The 27,476-nt window shown below is 38.1% G+C and overlaps 1 protein-coding gene across 4 annotated transcripts; it reads left to right on the top strand.

The window, feature by feature from the left end:
• The first annotated feature begins 1,710 nt into the window (after positions 1-1,710).
• LOC104218930 (exocyst complex component SEC10b) lies at positions 1,711-27,476 on the top strand. 4 transcript variants are annotated; one of them, XM_070170653.1, is made up of 25 exons: positions 1,711-1,822; positions 3,927-4,022; positions 4,122-4,373; positions 4,459-4,533; positions 4,973-5,074; positions 8,336-8,386; positions 8,533-8,638; positions 14,889-15,008; positions 16,626-16,717; positions 16,993-17,158; positions 17,244-17,320; positions 17,856-17,954; positions 18,042-18,132; positions 19,264-19,349; positions 19,863-20,036; positions 22,101-22,154; positions 23,372-23,500; positions 23,603-23,695; positions 23,779-23,925; positions 24,329-24,426; positions 24,510-24,594; positions 25,144-25,202; positions 25,739-25,837; positions 25,922-26,005; positions 26,738-27,476. In XM_070170653.1, the coding sequence occupies exons 2-25, from the start codon at positions 3,927-3,929 to the stop codon at positions 26,805-26,807; spliced, it is 2,505 nt and encodes an 834-aa protein (XP_070026754.1). In that variant the 5' UTR covers positions 1,711-1,822; the 3' UTR covers positions 26,808-27,476. The 4 variants fall into 4 exon arrangements, with proteins under 4 accessions (XP_070026754.1, XP_070026752.1, XP_070026753.1 ...); XM_070170651.1 differs by having other exon boundaries at positions 1,712-1,827; XM_070170652.1 differs by lacking the exon at positions 1,711-1,822 and adding an exon at positions 3,228-3,334.

The following is a 27,476-nucleotide window of genomic DNA, read 5'->3' on the forward strand; positions in this document are numbered from 1 at the left end:
GGGTATTTTTCATTTTGGAGTTTCTTTGAAATCCAAGATTTTTTTAAAATTAAATTAGGGTACTTTTAATTGGTATATCTGTGAGATCTTAGGAATTTAGGAGCATGATTCTGACATTGACTTATGTTAGGAGTATAAACTAGGATGTTTAGATGATGTTTTTTAAGTTCATTCTTGTTGTTTATAATGAAAAGTTCAGTTATAAAAAATGCTCTACTTTGCTTTTGCCCATTTGTTGATGTCATGTTTCTTTTATCCATTTGAAATTTTCTCTTGGTTTGGAGTTCCTTGTATTGTTATGTCTTGCACTCATTATATTAGTACTTAGAACTTTCACTTACCGAATACAAAAAAGAAGTAATGAGAAGAACTTTTACTGTCTCGTTGTATTCCATGAATATATTCATATGTTTTTTTTAATTAATATAATTTATGTATTCAAATGTATATATGTATTCAAATTGCTCTGTTATTGTTGTATTTATCGGCTGGGAAAAATATTCAGCATATTTTCTCTGAAGATTGCTATGTGTTTGAGGTGTTTTTCGGTTGAGAATCTTTTTTATAACTGGAAATACAAATTTTGTGTGTTATAATTGAGTTTGTTGAGTTATATTAGGAGTCTATTATGTTAATTGATTCACTTTTTGTTTAAAAACAGTTGTAATCCCCTATTTCATGTCGTGAATACAGTCGAATACAAAAATCTGTCTAACTGTAATCCCCTGTTTCACGCCTAGAAATACTACTGTATTCATGAATACAATAGCTTAAATACATCAAATACACTCTAAAAACTCTGAAAACATAGCTATAGGAAGTAATATAGTAAATGATAGCTACAACTAACTAATAACTACTAAAATATAGTGGTTTATGAAAGTTTCTCCCTGCTGTATACTCCACTTGTACTTCTCCGGATCTTATAGGCTATAGCTACTATAGAACAAGTGTTGTGTAAAATGCATGTACTAGTTGTAGACCTTACACTAAAGTTAGAAGCAACTTGAGTTATGGATGTAGTATAACTTGAGGATTAGAAAACTTTTTTTATTTTGTGTCTCACACATTTATTAGCTTTTCTTTTTTTGTTAATTTTGAAATTTCTTTTACCTTATTTTTAAAAAAAGAAGTAGAAATGACACTAGGTAGCCACTTTAAAAGGTTGCTATTTAAGAATTACCCTGCGTCCTAAATTTCAGTTTTTCAGTTCAAATTTTCAGGACTAAAATGTCCTGAGTTATCCTGAAGTTAAGATTTTTAGTTTAAGATTTCAGGACAAAATAAGTACTGGTTAATTTCTAAAGAACATCCATAAGAATGGTTATTTTTGCACTTGCCCCTTTTTAAAATTCATCACCAATAAAATCCATTTTTATTAAAGGAGCTTCAATATATAAAGGGTGACAAATCGTTTTATCATAAAAGCAAGGTTGAAATTATAATTAAAAAAATGGATAAAATTTAAAAGCTAAAAGTTGAAGAACCTCATCAACCCTTATTTTTCTTAATTGATTTTTTTCATGTATTAGTATCTTTACTTGTCAAATAATGAGATGCCTAGCGTAACTTTTGTTTGTTATGCAAAATACAAATAAAGTTTCTTCTGTAGAAGTATAAATTAAACCTAGCTAGCTTCACATATATAACACGTGGGACATTTTTAATGGGTTTGAAATAGTATTACGATTCCGCGAAACTTTCGTACTTTGCAGATTCAATATGTCATCATGTTGCACCCTCTCATCGTCCCTTTTTCTTCATCATTGCTAAGTAGAGATTAACACTGCAGCAATTTAAGAAGAATCAAGAATTGCATAACGTACGGTGAGAATACAAATTTAAGTTTAAAAAGTTCCTATGCATTATTGTTTATGTATTTATATTTTAGATGGACAAGTTAAATAAGCTTTGTATTTGTTCAAAAATCAAAATACAAATGATTTCGCCAGGCAATTACCATAGAAAATGCACTTCTTGATGGTGATTTTGCTATCTCCAAATTTACAATTTTAATGGGCTATGCTGTAGCATCAATTTTTATAAAACCTGTGATTCAATGCATATAAGGACTTTACTCTATGTACGAAATAGGAGTGGCAAACGGGCGGGTCAGGTCAGATATGGTTCGGGTCGAAAACGGGTAATGAAAAAATGAATAAATTATCCGACCCCACCATATTTAATACGGATAAAAAACGGGCTAACCGGCGGATCATGACTTCTTGCATATTGATCACTTTTGGGAGAATTCTTAGTCTCCTCACTTGAGGAACCCCCAATTTGAGGTTTTACAAATGAAAAAGTTAGACTCATTGGTTATCCATTGGTTACCCATTGGTTATCCATTTTCTAAATGGATAATCTGGTTCTTATCCATATTTGACCCATTTTAGAAAAGTTCATTATCCAACCCATTTTTTAGTGGATAATAGGGGTGGTTAACTATTTTCTTTGAACCATTTTGCCACATCTAGTACGAAACAAGGCTAATTATACGTGGGTAGTCGGGTTATAATGATTACATGTCCGTCTCCAAATACAATGTAGTTCATGGTTGTTGAGAATATGCTTTACCAGCTCTTGGTTGAAATTCTCAGGAGTATAATATAAGTATCAAGTTAAGTAGTTCACTTTTTTGGGTCTGGTTTCTCTATTACTCTGTGCGTATGCATTCCCATAAACTATTTCTCGTGTTCTATTTCTCAATGATATCAGAGCTAGACCCTACTCCATTCTTGGTTTACTCAATATGGGACCCTCATGTTGTGTTGTCCATGCTTCAAATGTCCAATCTGGGTATGCAGGGTGTTATATGTCCCATATTGATTGGGGGAATGGGCCATTGTCTCCTTATATAGTTTTAGGAAATTTCTCACTTTATGAGTTAGCTTTTACTGTTGAGTTAGACCCAATGTGTATTTTCTTAACAGGATCTCACAGTTTATGACATGGTTATAAGCAATAAAAGGGCAGCCCGGTGCATTAAGCTCCCGCTATCCGCGTAGTTCGGGGAAGGGCTGAACCACAAGGGTCTATTGTATACAACTTTACCCTACATTTGTGCAAGAGGCTATTTCCACGACTCGAACCCGTAACCTTCTGGTCACATGACAGCAACTTTACCGGTTACGCCAAGGCTCCCTTTCAACATGGTGTAAGCAATACATGAACGAAAGGGTCTTTTATCTCAAAGGAGAGTGAGTAGAAGAATCTTCAATTGAACCGTTGGTAACCAAAGTAGTCCAGGCAAAGGATGCAAGCCATTATTCTACTACACTCTATCATTAAAGCCAATTCAAGCCTATGAGAGCAGTGGGACCCTCCAATTCATGTATGCTAGAGTTTTACATCAATTAAGAGTACATACTCCACTTGTCCAGTCTTGACTATGTGGGGTGTTAGAATCCTACATCGGTTAAGTGTCTTCTTATGTGGTTTTTGAACAACTCTCACTGCTTAAGCTAGCTATTGGAGTTGAGTTAAGTGCGGGATCCATTTTCTTAACAATGTTGTTATAAGCCCTTATGATGTTCAACTTTTGTGTAATACCAGCTACTTGGACAAGCATGATAAGGTTAAGCAAAAAAGGGAAGATTTCAAATGAAAATGCATTATTCCAAAGAATATGTGAAATAAGAGATGAAATTGACATAAAATAGATCTACATCTACAATCACCCGATCGACTTTTACCCGACATAAGAAGTATTTGGGCAGATTCAATATTTTCTTCAATTTTTGTGGCATTTGTTTTATCTTTATTGTTAAGTTCCTACTGGCTGTCAATCATGCCCTAATATCACTTAGTAATGAATTTTCTGGTGCCAATGAGAATAATGATGCTTTCTCTCTGATGCACCATATTTGTACTAATTTTTACTCACTTTTGCTGTTTGTCAAATGATCATGTTTCATGTGGACTAGATGAAAGAGATTAGAGATGGATCGCAGGCTAATCATATGTCAAAATCTGCATCTTCTGACTCTAATCCACTAGTTCTTGATGTTGATGATTTCAAGGTGATGTCTCAGTCATCATTTAGAGCGGAAAATAATCCAAACTTAATTTAAAATATTCAATTGTTAATTGTTAGCAATGTGCTATGTTGGATTATGCAGGGAAACTTTTCATTTGATGATTTGTTTGGTAACTTGGTGACTGAGCTATTGCCTTCTTATCTGGAAAAAGAAGCAGACTCATCAGAAAGTCATGGGAACATCGTTGGAATTGATGCACTATCAAATGGGAATTTGCGGTCAAATGCAGGAAAATCGGCTCAAGGACTATCAAGCCCATTGTTCCCTGAAGTTGATGCTTTATTATCTTTATTTAAGAATTCAAGCACCCAATTGGTTGATCTCAAAAGACAGGTATTCATAAAGGACATTGTGCTGATCCACTGAGGTATATTCTTTCTGAATAGTTTTTATCTAAAGCCCTTATCTTTGGTGTAAGGTTGATGGTAAACTAAACAATCTCAAAAAAGAAGTTGCTGTCCAAGACTTGAAGCACCGTAAGACACTTGCTGAGGTCAGTAAGACCAGGAAATTCACGCATATGTATAGTTCTGGCGTTACGAGATAAAATCATTAGCTTGATAATGGAAAACCTTTCCGTTTATTGCTTGGAAACGTTATCTCACCTTGAATGGAATCCTTCTCTTTCTTTGAGAGGAAGAACATGGGATTCATGGAACTAGACTTGACTAATTAAAGAACGAAGTTGTGTCCGAGTAAACATGTTAAATGACACTATGATGTGAAACATTACTTGATGTGCTTACGATATTTCTTTCTTGATGTACTTGATGTGAACCATTTGGTTCTTCATTTGCCTCTCAGATCATCTATTATTTACGTTGAACACCTAATCATGTTCATTATCTTTGGTGGTACATGGAGCTTCTTTATATACACATTGATCTAACGAAAGCCTAGAGCTTAGCTTTGATTAGTATTAAATTGTGCAGCTGGAAAAAGGTGTAGATGGATTGTTTGGTAGCTTTGCACGTCTAGATTCACGTATATCCAGTGTGGGTCATACTGCAGCCAAAATAGGAGATCACTTGCAGGTAAATATTATCTTTGCTTAATTAACTCGGCTATTTTGTTCTTTGCTAGTGTTGCAAGAAATTGATTTGATGCATGACTTGGGTTACATTTATCTAATACATAAGTAAGAAAGTAAGATTTGATTACTCCCAGAAAAACTTAAGTGTTCTTCCTCCATTAAAAGAATGCCACTGTCACGACCCTAACCCGGACTCGGTCATGATGACGCCTCTCGTGAAGACAAGACTAGCCAACTATTCCCAATTCGACGTTAAACAGTTAAAACAGCAGTAAAACAGTTTAAGACATGATTAATAATACGGAGTAGCAGATAATATCGATAAAAATGTGGAAGTACAACCCAACACAGCCCTAACCGGGGTGTCACAAGTCACGAGCATCTACTAAGGTCTAAAATACAACGGGATTCTGGAAATATACTCAAAATAGTCTAATGACATCAAGAGGGAGTAAAGCTGTGCTGCGGACGTCGGGCAACTACCTCGCTAAAACTGCAATGACTCTGCCTCAGCTCAGTCAATACCTGCTATCGAGTGCAGAAATACCTGAATCTGCACACAAGGTGCAGAGAGTAAAGTGAGTACTCCAACTCAGTAAGTAATAATCATAACTAAAGTCTGAGTGGTAAGAAATCAGGAAAAGTGCATCAACATGCTGTATAGAAGTAGTACAAAAACCAGTAAGAAAGCAATAAAGCTGTGAAATCTCTTAAAACATCTTACCTCAGTTTAAACTTCTTTAAAAAAATGACTTTTTCAACAGTTGCACAAATGAATGCAAAACAATTAGTGCAGATAAGCACAGAAAATCCGCCCCTCGGGCACAAATACACAATTAAACAGGTAAATGACAGGCAAATAAGAAAGATAAACACATAAGGTTCGCTCCTCGGGCACAATGTCAACAAATCCGCCCCTCGGGCAATATCTCAGAACAATACCAGCCCCTCGGCCAATCGCATAGAACAATACCAGCCCCTCGGGCTATATCTCACATCACAATGGGTACCCGCACTCACTGGGGGTGTGCAGACTCCGGGAGGGGCCCCTTACGGCCCAAGCGCAATATCAAGCCATCTCGTGGCATCATCTCTAGGCTCTGGGCCTCATATCAACAAGCCACCTCGTGGCGTACATATCTCAGGCCCTCGGCCTCATAATCACAATCAGTGTATCACCGTTACGGCGTGCAGCCCGACCCATAAGATATCCTCACAACACAGGCGCTCGGCCTTACTCAGTCAAAAATCACATAAGCCACTCGGGCAACAGTAAAACATGATGCTCAACCCGAAAATATTATTTGAAATATCATTTCAAGTGTTAAAGCAAAGTAAACATGGCTGAGTTTTGAAAATAGTGAAAAATAACATGACTGAGTTCAAGTATAAAGTCAAAACAGTGAGGAAATATCAACAAAAATCCCTGAAGGGTTCAAATAGTTGGCACGAAGCCCAAATATGGCATTCAGTCTAAATAATGATGATATCAAATAGTTTTCAGTCAAATACACAGTAAAATCTTCAATCGGGACGGACTAAGTCACAATCCCTAATAGTGCACGACCCCATGCTCGTCATCAATCGTGTGCCACACCTCAATATAGCACTACGATGTGCAATTCGGGGTTTCAAACCCTCAGAACATCATTTACAATCATTACTCACCTCGATCCGGTCCAAACTCTAGCTTGCGATGCTTTGCCTGCACGAATCGACCTCTGAATGCTCCAAATCTAGCCACAATCACTACATAATAATTAAAATATGCTAACGGAACGAAGCCCACTCGAAAATATCCAATTTAACATCAAAATCCCAAAATTGCTCAAACCCGGCCCCTGGGCCCACGTCTCGGAATCCGATAAAATTAACATCAATGGAATCCTCATCCTATCACGAGTTCATACATATCAAGAACATCAAAATCGGACCTCAAATAGCCCCTCAAATCCCCACTCAAAGATCTCTTAATCTCAAGCCCTAATTACCCATTTTTGCTACTGATTTTTCCATGGATTCAAGCTTACAATGTTAAAATTCATCATAGAAACAAGTTTAGGGTCCAAAAATCTTTCCTTCGTGAAATCCTCTTGAATTCCCTCTTCAATTAGCTCTCCCAAGCTTTTTCCCGAATGAAATATGGTGAAAACCCTCTCAAAATCGCGAAGGGTGCAATATATGCATTCTGACCCAGGCATTTTCGCATCTGCGGTCCCATACCCGCTTCTGCGGTACCGCATTTGCGGTTATTCCTCCACTTCTGCGGAAATCACTTAACTTACGATCCTCCGCATCTGCGATCCCTCATCCGCATCTGCGACTTCGCAGATGCGGCCATCTCACTGCTTCTGCGGTTTCCAGCCTACCTCTCAGCTTCCGCTTCTGCGGTCACTCTTCCTCTTATGTGGCGCCGCACTTGCGGTCCCCAATCCGCAGGTGCGAAAATACCAGAAGCAGCAAATTCAGCAGCTGCAACACAATCCAAACTTCTCCGTTAACCATCCGAAATCACCCCGAGGCCCCCGGGACCTCAACCAAAAGCACAAACATATCCTAATACCTTGTCCAAACTTGTTCAAATTATCAAAACACCTCAAACAACATCAAATCACCCAAAACACTTCGGATTCAAGCCAAACTTTCTAAAATCTTCCGAATTCCGCTTTTGATCAAAAACCCAACCAAACCACGTCCGAATGACCTGAAATCTTGCACACACATCCCAAATGACACAACGGAACTACCGAAACTTCTTGAATTCCATTCCGACACCTATATCAAAATCTCACCTATCAACCGGAAAACGCCAAAATCTCAATTTCGCCAACTTAAGCCTAAACCTTCTACGGACCTCCAAAATGCATTCTGATCACGCTCCTAAGTCCCAAATCACCTAACGGAGCTAATCGAATCATAAAAATTCCGATCCGAGATCATATACCAACAAGTCAAATCTTGGTCAAACCTTTCAAATTTCAAGCTTCAAGGTGAGAACTGTTCTTCCAATCATTCCGATTACCCTGAAAACCAAAACCAAGGATTTACATAAGTCATAATACATCACGCGGGGCAAGTCATGCCCGAGAACTGGCGAGCAAAGTGCAAAAGCTCAAAACAACCGGTCGGGTCGTTACAACCACTTTTTCCGAGGACAAAAAGAAAAACATTTCTTCTAAATTTTTTAATTTTCCCTATATCAATTTGTTTCCTAAGTTAGTTGAGACTAAGTTGGTATTAATGAACCTTTGTTTCCGGTCAGAGTGCAGATACGCAGAGAGAATCTGCTAGTCAGACGATAGAGCTCATAAAGGTAACATTTTGATGAATAACCATCTGAAAGTCATCTCATTCATGGTGCACAATGCATAAACTCATCCTTTGCTTAAGAATCTCTTTTTTTGGTTTATTTTTACACAAAAAAAAATTGACGGTATTACATTGACTTGCATTCAACAGTACTTGATGGAGTTCAATAGAAGTCCAGGAGACCTGACAGCACTTTCTCCTTTATTTACCGATGATAACCGTGTTGCTGAAGCTGCTTCAATTGCACAGAAATTAAGTAATATTATTACCCTTCTCTGGATATTCTCAAAGCTGTAAATGTGAAGTTTCCTCACCAAAATTTGTTTTACAATCTTCAGTTGAGCTCACCTTCTTAGGGACAAACTTGGTAACTGGTTGTAACTAGTAGCTACTATTAAGGAAATGCCCTGCTTGGCTGCTTATGCCTCTTCATTTTTTTTTTCTTTTACTTCAGCTTTCCTGTTTTGGATAGTTAAAGTGCTTGGCTGTATGGGGCATTTCCATCTGGTTTTCCTTTGCCTACAAAAAATAAAAGTGACTTTAGATGCCTTCATTTATCGTCCTTTGTCCCCCTATTCTTTCTTTCTTCTTCCTCTTTCTTCTTCGTCTTCTTCCTTTCTCTCTCTTTTCAACTTTTCTTGAGCCGAGGGTCTATCAAAAACAGCCTCTCTACCTCCCCAGGTAGGGGTCAGGCCTGCGTACATACTACCCTCCCCAGACCCCACTTGTGGGATTATACTGGGTATGTTGTTGTTTAGATACCTTCATTGGAAATCAATTAGCAATATTCTGCTTCCTCTAATTACTTTTACCAGAGAAAGCTCAGTGTTTCTGACTCTCAGACAACTTATATCTCAAATACCAGGTTTTGGTTTTGTGATAACAATGTAATGGTTCACTAGTCCTCTTTCTGTGGAGTGCCATCACATATGAGAATACTTGACACAAATGGTTGGGTGCTCTATGTCCTTTTACTTTTGGGGTTAGGTGGTGGGACTACCTGAGAGTTCACTTCAGAGTGGCGCTGGAGAAACTTAATAGCCCTTTGGTTTAGGTTTGACTTAATTCTCTTAATAATTGCCTGTTCTCCCATTGGTGATGTTGCTTTAGGTTTTGTTTTTAATTATCAGTAAAAACACTAATATATTTACTTTGCAACATGTCCTTAATATGTGAGGATATTAGAGGATTTTTGTCGTCCACTTGTTTAGCTTCTTCTTTTTGTACAACTAAAAGCAATGTCTTGATCCCTGATTCAATACTTGGGATTGAGGATTGTAACTGTTAGAGATAGCTATGTAAATGTTAGAGATAGCTATGTAATTGTCCCACATTGGAATAGGAGTAGTATCCCCTTTGTATAGAGTAGCTATAAATAGCACCTCTTGTATTGCATCACACACAATATCAATATATCATATTTTCTCCCGTGCCTTCTCACATGGTATCAGAGCTATCGTGAGAGATTTATCGCTGTGCATAAATTCCAGCGATTCCGGAAAGTAAAATCAGTCACCGGAACCCTTTTTTTCCGGCGACTTTCAAAGTTGTTTTGCGTCTGCTTTGTCTCGGTCAGTGTTGTGCACAAAATCCAACACTACCACAAGAGTAGTCACTGTCCGGCGACCAAATCCCAGGGAAAATCTCCGGCGGTACTGTAGTTGTCCAAAGAAAATTTTCCGGCGAAGTTCCAACATTGCGTGGGCCACCTTCCAGCCATTTTTTGGCGACGACTCTTCAGGACAGATTGTTTCCCTTGCAATTCCGAGCCTACCCATCCAGGTTACACCAAATTCCGACCAGTTTTTTATTTTTCCGGCGTGAATAGTGATTTCAAAAAGTTGATTTCCGGCCATTTTTGAAAAAGTTCCTTCAGAACAGTTGGGTCTTCTGGTAATTCCGATCCTACCCCTACTGTTTTTATTTCATTCCGACCACTTTGAATATTTTTCGGCTACAACAGTAACTTTCCAACTGCTACAGTTGTTTACTATTCTGGTTCAGTGTTCCTTACTCTATTTTCAGTGGATTACAGTTGATTATTTCTCTTATTTGGTAATAATTTACAAGATGTCTTTGGGAATTGATGTTTTTGGGTCTAAAAGCATGAGTTCTGGAAACTCTAATGTTATGATTACCTCGGAACCTTTAATGGGAGGTTCAAACTACTTAGCTTGGGCTTCATCTGTCGAGTTGTGGTGTAAAGGTCAAGGTGTGCAAGATCATCTGATTAAACAGTCTAGCGAAGGAGATGAAAAGGCGATAGCGCTTTGGGCAAAAATTGATGCTCAATTATGTAGCATCTTGTGGCGTTCTATTGATTCTAAGTTGATGCCTTTGTTTCGGCCATTCCAGACATGTTATTTGGTTTGGGCAAAGGCTCGTACGTTATACACTAATGATATATCTCGCTTCTATGATGTGATATCACGGATGACAAACTTAAAGAAGCAAGAATTAGATATGTCTACTTACTTGGGTCAGGTACAGGCAGTCATGGAGGAATTTGAGACATTGATGCCAGTTTCTGCTAGTGTGTCAAAACAACAAGAGCAGCGACAGAAAATGTTTCTAGTTCTTACACTCGCTGGACTTCCTCATGATCTTGATTCAGTACGAGACCAGATTTTGGCGAGTCCGACTGTCCCTACAGTTGATGAATTATTCTCTCGATTACTTCGCCTTGCTGCAGCACCAAGTCACCTAGTGATTTCATCACAGATACTTGATTTCTCTATTCTTGCATCCCAGACAGTGGATGTTCGGGCATCTCAAGCTATGGAGAATAGACGAGGAGGCGGTCGTTTTGGGAGATCTAGACCCAAGTGTTCTTATTGTCACAAACTTGGACACACTCGCGAAATGTGTTATTCCTTAAATGGCCGTCCACCCAAAAATGCCTACGTTGCTCAGAGCGAGACTACAGGTAACCAGGGCTTTTCTGTATCTAAAGAAGAATATAATGAGCTCCTTCAGTATCGAGCAAGTAAGCAAACATCTCCACAAGTAGCCTCAGTTGCCCAGACTGACACTCCTATTGCTGGTAATTCTTTTGCTTGTGTTTCCCAGTCTAGTACTCTTGGACCATGGGTCATGGACTCAGGCGCTTCTGATCATATCTCTGGTAATAAATCACTTTTGTCGAATATTGTATATTCACAGTCTCTTCCTACTGTTACTTTAGCCAATGGATGTCAAACTAAGGCACAAGGAGTTGGACAAGCCAACCCATTGTCTTCTATCACCCTAGATTCCGTTCTTTATGTTCCTGGTTGTCCTTTTAGTCTTGCATCTGTTAGTCGTTTGACTCGTGCCCTCAATTGTGGTATATATTTTATTGATGATTCTTTTATTATGCAGGACCGCAGTACGGGACGGACAATTGGTACAGGTCGTGAATCAGAAGGTCTTTACTACCTTAACTCGCTCAGTCCTTCCACAACATGTCTAGTTACAGATCCTCCAGATCTAATCCACAGACGTTTAGGACATCCGAGTTTATCCAAACTTCAAAAGATGGTGCCTAGTTTATCCAGTTTGTCTAGATTAGATTGTGAGTCGTGTCAGCTTGGGAAACATACCCGAGCTTCCTTTACGCGTAGTGTTGAGAGTCATGCAGAGTCTGTTTTCTCCTTGGTTCATTCTGATATATGGGGTCCTAGTAGAGTCAGTTCAACCTTGGGATTTCGTTATTTTGTTAGCTTTATTGATGATTACTCAAGATGTACTTGGCTTTTCTTAATGAAAGATCGTTCTGAGTTATTCTCTATATTCCAGAGTTTTTGTGCTGAAATCAAAAACCAATTTGGTGTCTCTATCCGCATTTTTCGCAGTGATAATGCCTTAGAATATGTATCTTCTCAGTTTCAGCAGTTTATGTCTTCTCATGGAATTATTCATCAGACATCTTGTCCTTATACCCCTCAGCAAAATGGGGTTGCAGAAAGAAAGAATAGGCACCTTATTGAGACTGCTCGCACACTTCTAATTGAGTCTCGTGTTCCGCTGCGTTTTTGGGGCGATGCAGTTCTCACAGCTTGTTATTTGATTAATAGGATGCCTTCATCTCCCATCAAGGGTCAGATTCCACATTCAATATTGTTTCCCCAGTCAGCCTTATACCCTCTTCCACCTCGGGTTTTTGGGAGCACATGTTTTGTTCATAACTTAGCCCCGGGGAAAGATAAGTTAGCTCCTCGTGCTCTCAAGTGTGTCTTCCTTGGTTATTCTCGTGTTCAGAAGGGATATCGTTGTTATTCACCTGATCTTCATAGGTACCTTATGTCAGCTGACGTCACATTTTTCGAGTCTAAACCTTTCTTCACAACTGATGTCACTTCTGCTGACCACCATGACATATCTGAGGTCTTACCTATACCGACTTTTGAGGAGTTTAGTAATCCTCCTCCACCTTCAACCACAGAGGTTTCACCCATACCAACTTTTGAGGAGTCCAGTGTTATCCCTCCTAGTTCCCCAGCCACAGGAACACCACTCTTGACTTATCATCGTCGTTCGCGCCCTACATCAGGCCCATCTGGTTCTCGTCCTGCACCTGACACGGCTCCTACTGCGGATCCTACTCCTAGTACACCGATTGCACTTCGAAAAGGTATACGGACCACACTAAACCCTAATCCTCATTATGTTGGTTTGAGTTATCATCGTCTGTCATCTCCCCATTATGCTTTTATATCTTCATTGTCCTCGGTTTCCATCCCTAAGTCTACAGGTGAAGCATTGTCTCATCCAGGATGGCGACAGGCTATGAGTGACGAGATGTCTGCTTTACATACAAGTGGTACATGGGAGCTTGTTCCTCTTCCTTCAGGTAAATCTACCGTTGGTTGTCGTTGGGTTTATGCAGTCAAAGTTGGTCCCGATGGCCAGATTGATCGACTTAAGGCACGTCTTGTTGCCAAAGGATACACTCAAATATTTGGGCTAGATTACAGTGATACCTTCTCTCCAGTGGCTAAAGTGGCATCAGTTCGCCTTTTTCTATCCATGGCTGCAGTTCGTCATTGGCCCCTCTATCAGTTGGACATTAAGAATGCCTTTCTTCATGGTGATCTTGAGGATGAGGTTTATATGGAGCAACCACCTGGTTTTATTGCTCAGGGGGAGTCTCGTGGCCTTGTATGTCGCTTGCGTCGGTCACTTTATGGTCTAAAGCAGTCTCCTCGAGCCTGGTTTGGTAAGTTCAGCACGGTTATCCAGGAGTTTGGCATGACTCGTAGTGAAGCTGATCACTCTGTGTTTTATTGCCACTCTGCTTCAAGTCTATGTATTTATCTGGTAGTCTATGTTGATGATATTGTTATTACGGGCAATGATCAGGATGGTATTACTAATCTGAAGCAGCATCTCTTCCAGCACTTTCAAACTAAGGATCTAGGCAGATTGAAGTACTTTCTAGGTATTGAGGTTGCTCAATCTAGCTCAGGTATTGTTATTTCTCAAAGGAAATATGTGTTAGACATTCTTGAGGAAACAGGGATGACAGGTTGCAGACCTGTTGACACGCCGATGGATCCGAATTCTAAACTTCTGCCTGGACAGGGGGAGCCGCTTAGCGATCCTGCAAGCTATAGGCGGCTGGTTGGTAAATTAAATTATCTCACAGTGACTAGGCCCGACATTTCTTATCCTGTGAGTGTTGTAAGTCAGTTTATGAATTCTCCCTGTGATAGTCATTGGGATGCAGTTGTCCGCATTATCCGGTATATAAAATCGGCTCCAGGTAAAGGATTACTGTTTGAGGATCGAGGTCATGAGCAGATCGTTGGGTACTCGGATGCTGATTGGGCAGGATCACCTTCTGATAGACGTTCTACGTCTGGATATTGTGTTTTAGTAGGAGGAAATTTGGTGTCCTGGAAAAGTAAGAAACAGAATGTAGTTGCTCGGTCTAGTGCAGAAGCAGAATACCGAGCAATGGCTATGGCAACATGTGAACTAGTCTGGACCAAACAATTGCTCAAGGAGTTGAAATTTGGTGAAATCAGTCGGATGGAACTTGTGTGCGATAATCAAGCTGCACTTCATATTGCATCAAATCCGGTGTTTCATGAGAGAACTAAACACATTGAGATTGATTGTCACTTCGTCAGAGAAAAGATACTCTCAGGAGATATTACTACGAAGTTTGTGAGATCGAATGATCAACTTGCAGATATTTTCACCAAGTCCCTCACTAGTCCTCGCATTGATTATATATGTAACAAGCTCGGTACATATGATTTATATGCTCCGGCTTGAGGGGGAGTGTTAGAGATAGCTATGTAAATGTTAGAGATAGCTATGTAATTGTCCCACATTGGAATAGGAGTAGTATCCCCTTTGTATAGAGTAGCTATATATAGCACCTCTTGTATTGCATCACACACAATATCAATATATCATATTTTCTCCCGTGCCTTCTCACAGTAACAACAGAGAATTTCTTTGATATGTAACACTAAGATTTTTTCCCCTGGATATAATCACATTTCATTTGTTTTCAGGATCATTTGCTGATGAAGATATTGGAAGACAAAAAACAACTGTCTCCTCTGCTGTTGGCAATGCAACTTCAAGTAAAGGATTGGAAGTTGCTATCTCAAACCTTCAAGAGTACTGCAATGGTACAACAGTGAAAAATTCTTTTCTTTAACTACTTGTGGTTCAGTGCTCCTCATGAATTTCTTCAAGAGCTGTAAAATGGCTTTGTATACTGCTAACTTTGCAACTGCTGTTCTCGTTGACAAGCTAGTAATTCACAAACTAGCTCAAGGAGAAATGGAGAATCTAAATCCGCAGCTGGAACTTCGCTTTTATGTTAAAGGAGCAGAATTTTTTATTGAACTCGCGCTGATAAAAAAGGAGAGCAGAAGTAGGTTATTTAGCAGTACACGAGATGTGGAATTCTAAAAACCTTTTGACAACTCTTAGATGAACCTTTTTAAGATACTTCTTAGAACATGCGCATTCTCACATTGTGCTTCCTCATTTGATTAGCTTCTACGGTTACTTTATTCTTTTCTGGAAGCAAGTGGCAGTGTCGTCAATGGCTCGCAAAAAGGCGTTTTAGGCCCTAAACATAGGTTCAAAACAGGTTAAGTGATTCACCTCGCTTAGGTAGTGCTTAAGTCCCAGGCACCAAGGCAATAAGACCTGCGTCTAATCGCGCAATGGGTTCTATATTGATGATGGAGGCACTAAACAATAACTATGTCACCTAAATAATTTTTATCAAATTTTAGACCATAACATTGTTGTTTGACACAATGCTTTTCTTGTCTGGCATGGAACATATTTGACACCAATGGAAGTGCTTAAGACTTAAAGTCACAGACTTTACAATTATAACTAAGCCAGAAGGTTCTTATCCTTTGGGTAGTCCAGCACGAAGCATGTTCAGGACCAATGAACATGCACAATAACTATGAAACTCATATCATCGATGTGTTACCCTTTTTCACGTCTCTTGACCTTTTTTTTTGGAAGATGTAAGGTCATTTCATATAAGGATTTTGGGACTTTTGTTTAGTCCATCTGTATCCCTAAGAAGAGAAAAGAACAAGGAAAGAGGTCAATCAAACATTTGTTTTTAAAGTAAGGGAATAATGCATGCTAGAATATTATGTTCTAGCTCTTTCAAAGATCATACTGCTCTGAATCTGAACTTGTACTGATCTTTGTATTGGATGGTCCAGTTTGAAGCTCTGAGTTAGAAGCCATTAACTTGAATTTACTCAACTTGTGACAGTCCTGAATATTTTTTACAATAAACATAAATTTGACATATCATAGAAGGGTAGCGTACATTAAAAGGGCATCTGAGTTACCAATGCCTTTTATTCATGCTCAGGTTACTGGTTTTTATTTCAAAAAGTTTCATCTGGAGAAGTAGCTACATTTGTGAAGATCTGTGGATCTGCTTAAACTTGTAAAAATTAATTTTGTCAACGATTACTTGGGGTATTGTCTCTTTAGTTTCAAATGGATTTTACGAGATTGACAGACAGTACTGCATTTTAAGATCTAAAGTGTAAAACTAAGTGGGGTTCTCGAGTTCTACATTTGCTGTATGAATGTCTAGCTTTTTTTCTCTACTTGTGATGGTTTTTGCTAGCTAAAGTATCTATTTCTATTCTTCTTTTTTTCCCTTTTGTGTGTGTGTGTGTGTTTCCTCTAATGTCGCATTCACATTTTCATCTTGAAGGACATTCTAAGTCATCTTCTTATTTTGTAACCTGTAGAGTTGGAAAACAGATTATTAGCTCGATTTGATGCGGCCACACAGAAGCGCGATTTGACTAGGATGGGTGAATATGCTAAAATTTTGTCACAGGTAAATCAAGCAGTTTCTGTAGACCTGTCAAAAGTTCTTTCATCAGATTATTACTTCATGAAACTTACTGGAAATATGGTATAAGGTGCAGCTGATCAAAATGTATGAATAACTTAAAGGGATTACTTTTTCTTTGCGCACATATTCTGGACAAGGCAGAGTCTCATAAATTTTTGGTTGTTCTCCATTGGAAACATCTGAAACAGTTTACTCTTTCTCTGAATTATGTACCAAATATCAAAAAGAACTTCTGACATGTTCGTTCATCGAAACAGTTTAACAGGGGTACCAGTGCCATGCAACACTATGTGGGATTACGTCCAATGTTTGATGTTGAGGTGATGAATGCAGATGCCAAATTGGTTCTTGGTGATGAGGGTGCCCAACCCAGCCCTAGCAATGTTGCTAAGGGACTTTCTTCAATGTTTAAAGAGATTACAGGTTAATCTGATTGGAGTTTAGAAGAAAGGTGTTTCTCTTCTAAATATGTTCCTTTTAAATTTTAGCACATTGTGTTTTCTTCCAGACACGGTGCGAAAAGAAGCTGCCACCATAGCAGCAGTTTTCCCTTCCCCTAAGGATGTAATGTCGATATTAGTTCAGGTATGGTTGATTAATACTTTTTGCGGCAGTTTAAGTCCTAGTTTTATCTTCTTTTTGTATGATGGTGCTGTATCAGCAAAAATTAAGCCAACTCAATTTTCTATTCTTACTTATTCTGGGTCTTTGTTAAATACTTCAACTATTGAATTCAAGAAGTTACAATTTGGTCAAATGATATGAAAGGGATTAATTACTAGTCTCTTTTGAAATAGGCCTATTTTTTCTCCAAATTTAACCTGTGAATCGAACGGGGATTCAAGTTTTTCATTTATGAAGTAAAAATGCGCTATGTCGTTAAAGGAGCTTTGGCAATATATGCGTAAAAGGAGTAATATACGTGCTTTGAAATTGCATTAGTTATTTTAGAAGCAGGCAATTTCTACTCATGAGTTTCTTGAGCTTCCTCCAATTTGTCTGCTGTATTTTATATATTCTGATGGTTTCCATTCCAGCAAAGTGTTTTCTGAATGAGTATTGCCACAAAAAGAAAGTGCAGTTATGGAACTGATGACTAATTGATTGAGGTTATGAACAGCGTGTCTTGGAGGATCGTGTTCCAAAACTTCTAGAGAAGCTCTTGCAGAAACCATCTCTTGTTAACCCACCTCCCATGGAAGAAGGTGGACTTGTATTAGTAAGTGATGTCACGGAGATTGTTTTTTCCTTTGTACTTATCAAAAAGGGAAACTAAGGGCTTTGACTCTTTTCTTGCCTTGTTAAGTATCTCAGATTGCTGGCCGTTGCATATGAGAAGACACAAGAGTTTTCTAAGGACTTACGAAGTGTAGGATGTGGTGACTTGGATGTTGAAGGTACAAATGAAAAATAACCATTTACCATCTTGTTGCTGCTTGAATGTAGCTGTTGAAATTGAATAACATGTGCTATAACCTTTAACAGAGGTGCCGAGTGCCAAAATCATCATATGGCTGCTTTTAATTTAGAGAACGTGCTGCTTCAGAATGGTACTTTAAGGATTTACCTTACAAAGACACTTGTAAATGGATGAATTAAGCCTTTGAGTCTTCGTTCTGAAATCTCTGTCAATTTGGACAGCTAGTGAAAGGTTCTGAAGAACCTTTAAGAGGTAATATAGCAGACGCGACACAAATAGGATGTATAATAGGGGAGTTATTTCCTTGCAGACAGATCATTTTCTAGTCAAAAAGTGTGCAGAGATGGCAGAGGGACCATAAATTAGTATGAGTAGCAGATAACTTAATCAGCTTATTCTACCGAGTTATGAAGAAAAATGAAAGAGTTCTTCTTTTTTCTTATGGCGTTAAGGAATAATATTAGCAAATAGAATACGACAAGTAAGTCCAAAGAAAGAGTAAGATTTCCTAAATGCTAGAAGAAATAAAGATTGAGTTATTAGGCATTCCCTGCATTGCACGGGTCCGTTGGAAGACGTTAACAAGATGAAAGAAGAACATGGTGTTCAGCATAGTGGAAGGAAAAAACAGATTCTTGAAGAAACTTGGGTTGTAGGTATTGCTAGGATGCCTGGTTCTTAATAAAGAGAAGTCTTGGATACCCAACTTCTGTTCTTTTCTGTCCTTTGAAACATGTACTGCTTTAGACATTTATTGATTGATTAACATTGTAGAATCCTTTTTTTGTTTTACCTGTTTAAGAGAAATAAACTAAAATGGTAAATACATGACAACTTATATCAAATCGAAAGTGTAATGCTTCTTGTAGTACGCTAAGATAGTTTTTACATTTGCTTCATTTTCAAAAACTCCAGAAAAGCTCTAGTCCTGTAACATCGCTTACTGTGGCCTGCCGCTGTCTTTGGATTCTTTGAAGCAACTCCGTATTTTTTAACCACAAGGCCAATCTAGATTGTCCTGATCACAGACTCTTTCCTTTTCTAATTTCTTTGACTGACTTTGTTTATGTTGATTATATTTGTCATCTCCATTTTTCTTCTGGTTCAGGTTTGACTGAGTCTTTGTTTCTACCACACAAAGACATATACGTGGAGTGCGAGCAAGCCTCTCTTAAGCAACTTTACAAAGCTAAGGTTTGTGGCAGTTTCTCTCTTTGAACAGTCTATCACTCTAGTTTTTGTTTAAGGAATCCATTTTTCTCTCTTTTGCTTAGGTAGAAGAAGAAAATTTTGAAAGAAGATATTTTCATGATATAAATAATCAAAACTCCTGAAGTAAAATCTATCATAACAAATAAAAGAAAGAATTTATTGGTTGTCGATTTTCCGGTATAAACTGGCTCTTGGGAACCTTGAGATATTTCCGATCCAAAGCACCAAGTAGGTTCCATATAAATTGCAAAAGATTTACTCCACATAAGCTCCCGCCAATTTAAACATAGTTTGCATGAAATTTTTGCACGGTAGCTGACAAGGCTACCTGTCTCTGGAGAGCATTAAACAATCTTGAAACTCCACAATGTCATTGTAATAATAGACACTTCTGAACTTATTAGATGTTTATAAAAGTTTTCCACCTATAGCATATCATTCTACTGAACCCTGCTCTTGAACAATATTGAACGGACTTCTTGCTTTAATTTGCAGATGGACGAACTGCGTACTGAAAACCAGCTGTCCTCAGAGTCGTCCGGGACAATTGGACGCTCAAAAGGTGCTTCAATGGCACTTTCTAACCCTGAAATTTCTGTCGCTGTGGTGACAGAGTTTGTTCGTTGGAATGAAGAAGCAACATCCAGATGCAGTTTGTTTTCATTACAGGTATATATGACATGTTTCAAGATCTTGCTGAAGCCGCACCTTCATCATCTCTTAATATTTTGCCTTTGCTTGGCAGACTAAACGGAACTATTTATTGCATTAGGCTTGTTGAATTGTCTGAGTAGATTTTGTTGACACCATATCCATTGCAAGTCCAATCGAGTTCTTAACCTCTTCTCTTAAAAAAGATGCCGTGGGCTAGTCAGATTAGAATATGGATTGAAAAGATTTTAGGCAGTATAATAACTGCTGATAGTGAAAGCGCAAGATTCCCTATGTCGGACATCTTGTATGCGCAGATTTCCATATCATACCAATAAATTATTTAGTTCATAGAGAGGTCGGTAGAATAGCGAAAACCAATACTTGACTTATACATACATAGGGAGTGACAGGCTTTTCCATGCTTTCTTTTGTAAGAAAAATACATTTTATTCAAAGGACCTCAGCACAAAGATTTCGCTGGTTATATGCAAAAGAGCTGGATTTGTCCCTTTAAGTTTGTCGGCAATCTATAAAATCCAGCATTGTATATATGTCATTTGCAACCATTATCTTACACCAAATTCTTAATTCTAAAAAAAACTAAACTTTACAAGAGAGTAATCTGATTACTCTTGAAACACATGGTTTCTTTCTAGCAAAACTGTCCAAAATCCATATAAAGGAATTCTTCTCCATGCCAGCATCTGATCCTTAGCTTTTTTCCTAGCCAACTGATTACTGTTTGTTTTAAACTGAAGGCATCGGCACTGGATTCAGTTAAAATTTAAAAATAAAAAAAATACGAAATTGCGAAGTAAATTTACAGTGTGGCAGTACATTTTGCGGATTCAGCCAAATCCTCAATTAATAAATCACCACTATATAGGTTAAATACTCTTCTTTGCAAATTGTCATCAGCTTGATATGCCTCATGTAGAGCTAAACATCCCAATCTCACTGGTTTAATTTTTCTAAGGAGCTTGATAACAAGATTTAAGTGAGCATCTGCCGTCCTCTTTAGCTTTTTACCAAAGGAGCCTTTTGTGCTTACATCCAATGCCAGCTTCTCCATCAATTGCAGTCGCATATTGACCCTATAAGTCTCCCATTCATTAAAGTTTCTCCCCAATTGTATCTTCCAACCATCAATTTCTTTTTGAATTTTTGAACAACACTCTAGAATTTGTCGCCAAATGTTGCTTGTATGAATCCCTCTGTCGGTCAGAATTTTAGACCTTCTATTTGCTTTAACTCCCAAGTCCTAGAGTCATATTCTTTTTTCTTCTATTTTTGGACTATTTCCCTATCCCTTATGTACCCATTTTTAGGATGCCGTATTCAAAGATATAAAAGTAATGAAGAGCAAAATACACTTCAGATAATCGTATCCTAGGTGCATAGTATGTGCATCTCAGCTGGAGTCTGGATACCAAAAAGCAAAAATGTTGGATACAGTTTCCTATATATACGTTGCATCAGTGCTTCACCGTATTTAGTAGAAGACTGTGTCCTGTGTTTTATTTCAGCATAAGGTGATTATTGTTAAACATTATTATGCAAACAGGATACAAATGTACTACTAGTGTTACCTTTTGTGACAATAACACCTTGTCAGTAGTCTTGTCAATTTTACTAATTACCGCTTGCATGTTACTTCATCTTTTGAGAAGAATGAATTCAATTAATTAGTAAACAAGTACATGAAGGACTATTATCTCACACTTTTATCATGTTTCTCCTTTGATGCCCAGCCTCATAACTCTAGCTGGATTTGCATTGATGCATATGCTAGTTATCCATGTAAAATTGAGGAGAGCGGTGCTAAATTTTCAATGTCTTCAATTTAAGCTTCACGATGTCACGTCCTCAATTTGCAATATGAATATAAAGACAATTTAGAGCATTAATTTTTGTAGTAATTAAATAAGCCGTAGTTACTTATCTTTTTAATTTGTCATCCACTGGTACACGTCTTTAGATATCCATTCTCCTAACATGTTGATCTATTTTTCAACTGTTTTATTTCTCAGTTAGAAACCTACAGGGAGAAACTAATTGATCAGTACGTTTTGTGCACAGCCTGCGACACTTGCTGCTAGTGTTAAAGTTGTTTTCACATGTCTTCTGGACCAAGTAAGTTCATCACCTTTGTTTATGTTTAGAGTTTGTTCCTGTTGACGCCATCTTATAATTCTTTCATCATGTTATTGGGAAGTATTGAAGAATTGAATTGGAATTTCATAGATAGTAAAATATACGTCTTATATGATAGATCCAAATTTTCTGTAGCTGATTTTTAATCTGCATTTCTCTCAGATTGAGAATTCATGTAAGAAATTCCTCTAGTGAAGAATTAAGGAGTTACATTTTTATTTTGTTCTCTTTACTTGTCATTAACTGCGGAAATTATCTTGAATTTGTATAGAAACATATTTGATGATGAAGGCAAGAGTCCCATTCAATTTTTGTAATATCTTTTTGCTTTATTGTGGTAGAAAGGAGCTTTAACAAGTGTTAAAAGAGTGGAGATATAAAAGATTTTTTCCCATAATCATGGGTTGCATCATACTCATTTACCCTAGTTATTGATAAGCTAATCAATAGTATACAAGATAGGACTCTATGGTATATTAGCTGCAGACAGTATTGTGTTAAGAGACGAAACTAGCAAAGAAGTCAACCAAAATCTTGAACTATAGAGAAGCACTCTAGAGAGCAATGGATTTAGGATAAGTAGAAGTAACAAAAAAATAAATATACACCTAAATTTAGCCAGCATATGAAGAATGATATAAGGTGAAATTAGATGCATTGTGTTGCCTAAATGCAGTCAATTCAAATAGATGAAGTTGTAATGCAGAGTTAAAAAAGGATTGACTGGGATGGAAAAATGCTACAACAAAGCTATGCAATAAGAGTATAGCTACCAAAGTAAAAGGTAAGTTCTATAAAATTCTCCTGAAACCTGCAATATTATATGGAAATAAATGTTGGATTGCAAGGCACAACATGTCCACATAATGACTACCCTTGTTATTTGTACACTTACATTAGGTCCCCGTCCTGTGTATGTACACTTACATTAGGTCCTCATCCTTGTTACACTTACATTAAGTCTGGTGTTTGACAAGAGTCCTTTTAGTTCAGGTATATATATTATTTAAATTTAGGGATGGCTAGTTTCGGATAATACCTAATTTGTGCTAAAGAACGAATTATTGAGTATAGAATGAAACAAGCCAAATAGAAATGGTTATTGAGGATTCATATAACCAGCCCCAACTAGTTTGTGATTAAGGCACTTGTAGCTGTTGTGATACAATTGTTTGCCTTACTCTAGCCTTTTGCAGGTAAGTCAATACATAACAGGAGGTCTTGAAAGAGCCCGAGATGGTCTTACTGAAGCTGCTGCCTTAAGGGAAAAGCACTTGCTGGGAACTAGTGTTAGCCGAAGAGTTGCTGCAGCTGCTGCTTCTGCCGTAATTATTCTGTCTTTTTTATGATCCAAAGTTTGTACTTTGTACAACATCTAAATGGTAGAGAATGACCAGCTGGCTTATGATATGTTTGGTGGTATATAGGCGGAAAATGCAGCTGCTGCTGGCGAAAGCAGTTTCAGATCTTTCATGCTCGCTGTGCAACGTTGTGGAAGCAGTGTGGCTATTTTGCAGCAAGTGGGTTGGTTTGAACTGTAATTAGATTTTTTTTTATGCTTCTTGAAACACTCAATTGCAACTAAAGTCTTGCTTTTCTTCAGTATTTTGTGAACTCCTTATCGCGGCTTTTGCTTCCTGTGGATGGTGCTCATGCTGCTTCCAGTGAAGAAATGGCAACAGCTATGTCGCGTGCAGAGAATGTTGCCTGTAAGGGACTTCAACAGTGCATTGAAACTGTCATGGCTGAGGTTGGTGCTTCATAATATCTGCTCTGCTGTATAGGACTATAGGCTTGATATGTGGTATATGTGGACACCTTATCTTCCCTAGGCAAAAGATCCTATTGATCACTTTTACCAACTATTTTAAATTTTCCTGTTCTTGTGTATGTGCTCTCGACCTCCACTTCCAACCAAGAGGTTCTGAGTTCGAGTCACCCCAAGAGCAAGGTGGGGAATTCTTGGAGGAAGGATGCCGAGGGTCTATCGGAAACAGCCTCTCTACCCCAGGGTAGGGGTAAGGTCTGCGTACACACTACCCTCCCCAGACCCCACTAGTGAGATTATACTGGGTTGTTGTTGTTTTGTGTATGTGCTCTCGAACCAAGCATTTTATTTGATACTGTGTTTCCCCTTCTTTGACTGTTATCAGGTGGAAAGGCTACTGTCAACCGAGCAAAAAGCAACAGATTATCGATCACCTGATGATGGCATTATCCCCGACCATCGGCCAACAAGTGCTTGTGCATGGTGAAGCTTCATATATATTAGTTACAAGATGCATATATTTAATTTCCTCATTTATCATATGCTGATAATTCTCGATTGACCAGTGTTGTTGCATATCTTTCTCGTGTGCTTGAGTCGGCATTCACTGGATTGGAAGGGCTTAACAAACAAGCGTTCCTGACTGAATTGGTATGCTAATATTCTTCTTGCTTCTAATGCTCTTATTTTTTTCCAACCCCTTGATGTTCAAACTATTCTCTTAATCATCTATCAAGTAAAATTATGTTCTTGAGATTGCCCGGTCCAATGATGTTTCTAGACGTATGGCAATTGATCCTTGCCCCAAATCCCAATCGGCTTTTTTTGTAGTTTCAAGGAATTCTGTTTTTGGAAATTGTTCAGTAGCTCTTTTGAATTGGCATAATCTACTTTAATGGCATTACACATGACCTAGCTTGTAGCTCTCAGATTCACCAATTAGCGGAACCGAGTAAATTGATCTGCTAAGTAGATATGCAGGGTTGGTTTGTGCCTCCATACATTTGTTATATGAATGCTGGGATGAAATTAAGATTTTGGCTCCCTGCATCCCTTTTAGTTCTATGTGTTTCTGTTGAGTCTGACAATTAACCCATCTTTAAATTATCTGCAACTGTTTTTGATGCTGTATTTAGTAGTCTTTGTATCAGACTTTCTAGTATTGACGCTGTGTTTTTCTATGTTTTAAATCTGTTATAGGGGAATCGCTTGCACAAAGCATTGCTTAACCATTGGCAAAAGCTCACTTTTAATCCTAGGTAATTCCTTTCTCTTGTGCATTTAGTGTTGCTTGGGTTGTAGAATTATGGGTGCAAAAAGAAACTATAGAGACTTCCTCTCATTGACGTGTTGAACCTGTAATCATGGATTAACGAAATTCAGAGATCATAATTAATAATTAAGATAAAGCTTTATTGTTGTTGTTGTTGTATGTAAATATTTCATAGTTAAATCGGCTTTGGGAGCCAAATAAAAGGTTAACCATGATATAATTAGGCAATGTAATGTAATCAGGCACATATCTTTATGCAAGAGGAATGAATTGTGGTGAATCAAGATTGATCCCCAGAAATTGTGATAAAATAAAGAAGACTAGAGAAAAAAGAAAAAAGAAGGCCAAAAAATAATCAAAGATTCTTCTGATGATAGTGTAGCGAAAGAGAAGGGTGATGTTGATGTTCTTTTTGTGCCAATTCATAGCACAGTTCAAATTACGATTTGCATTTGCTCAAAGCTGCTTCATCTACTTATCATGTTACTTCTAATTGACATAATTTCTCTCTGGCTTGTGCAGTGGAGGATTGCGTTTGAAGCGTGATATAACAGAATATGGGGAGTTTGTTCGTAGTTTCAATGCCCCTCAGATTGATGAGAAATTTGAACAGCTCGGGATGTAAGTAGCAAGTGTTCTGAAAATTGTAGGCCTTATACTAAATATATTCTCCCCTAATGTTTCCTGTTTTAACTTTTGCTTCAGCATCGCAAATGTGTTTATTGTTGCTCCTGAAAGTCTTGGCCCACTGTTTGAGGGAACTCCAAGCATTAAGAAAGATGCTCAGAGGTAACTAAAATACATATTCTTGTGCACTGTGTGCAGAAATCTACATTGTGCTTCCTGCAGATTCTCACGTGATTACTTCTATAATATATGTTCTTTGTCGCCCACAAGGGGTGGGTGATTGGTTTCCGACACGGAGACCTGAGATCGATTCCCCTCACCACTAACCCCCTCAGTCAAAGCTCGTCGCTCCGGGCTTGCTTAGTGTCGTTTACATCTCTTGTGTGGTTTGCGAGCTATTGCATAGTGAGCAGGTTACCCAGTGCACATCCGCAAGGGGTTGCTAAGTTGGTTGGGGGAGTGGTGTCCCACATGGGAGACCTGGGATCGATTCCTCTCACCAGCAACCTCCTCAGTCAGAGCTCGTCGCATTGCCTAGTGCGGTTTAAATCTTCTATGTGGTTTGCGAGCTATTGCATAGTGAGCAGGTTACCCAGTGCACACTCGAAAGGTAGCGGCTACGGGTTTCCCGGAGTTTTCCAAAAAAGAAAAAAGATCTGCTCTTTGTCATGTTATGCATGTGTTTAAGTGAAATGTCCACCACAGTTTTTAATAACCAAAATTCTGTTTTATTAGTACTCCTAGTAAACACTAAAAAGGTTGAATGACTTCTATTCCGTTATGCTTGTCAGCCTGTACAAGTTCGCATAAGGAACAGTTTTTTGAGCTCTTTTTTACTCTATTTCTAGCCTGTTTTTCATCCTAGGATAACATTTCTTGTGTCTGCAAACTCAGGTTTATTCAACTTCGCGACGATTACAAGAGTGCAAAACTTGCGTCAAGGCTCAGCTCCTTGTGGCATTAGCTTTAGTTAGATCAGAAATTGCATTCTGAAGTCAAGACATCCTACTGCTGGTAGCATAGATAGAGTTGACGATTATATGGCAAGGCTCGTCCATCTAATACTGGAACTTTTATTCCTGAGCTAGAAGATTTGGGGAAGTTTTGCTAATTTAGAGGTAGTTCATTGGTCCTAGTTCTAAGTGATATGTGTGGCAATATTTTAATGCCCTTTGGACAAGTGTTTTAGCCCTTCTAGAAGGTTATTATTAGTGGCAAAAGAAGACTAAAAAGTGGTAAATGTTCAGCCACGTTTTTGCCATGCAAAATCCAAGTTTCATGCAATTACAACTATAAATAGGCTCTCACTTGACAAGGAAATGACCATTAGCAAAAAAACATCACTACTCCCCTTTCCTTTCACGCCTACCTTCTTCTTTTGTTGTCCAATATTAAACATTAGTTGTTTCCTTTCTTATTTACTTTTTCTACTTGCTAGCTGGATTTGTAATATTTAATTTTGTTGATTCCTGTATCCTCTAAATAAAATAGAGGTAAGCTTGTTTAATTGGAGAAACATTTTACACAGCTGAAATAGTTTCTTAGGACAGTACCCAACACGACTCAAGCTAATTCGTGTAACTGCTTACAGAGAATATTGAAATAGTGTTATTGAAATTTTTGCTTTCAATTA

Source organism: Nicotiana sylvestris, chromosome 3, assembly GCF_000393655.2.
Source record: "Nicotiana sylvestris chromosome 3, ASM39365v2, whole genome shotgun sequence".
NCBI lineage: Eukaryota > Viridiplantae > Streptophyta > Magnoliopsida > Solanales > Solanaceae > Nicotiana > Nicotiana sylvestris.

Excerpts from the sequence above, each read along its gene's own strand:
- LOC104218930 (XM_070170653.1), top strand. The coding sequence starts at position 3,927 with ATGAAAGAGATTAGAGATGGATCGCAGGCTAATCATATGTCAAAATCT. Across the intron at positions 22,155-23,371 it reads TCACATGTCTTCTGGACCAA|GTAAGTCAATACATAACAGG; the intron begins GTAAGTTCATCA and ends AGCCTTTTGCAG. Across the intron at positions 24,427-24,509 it reads CCAACAAGTGCTTGTGCATG|TGTTGTTGCATATCTTTCTC; the intron begins GTGAAGCTTCAT and ends TCGATTGACCAG.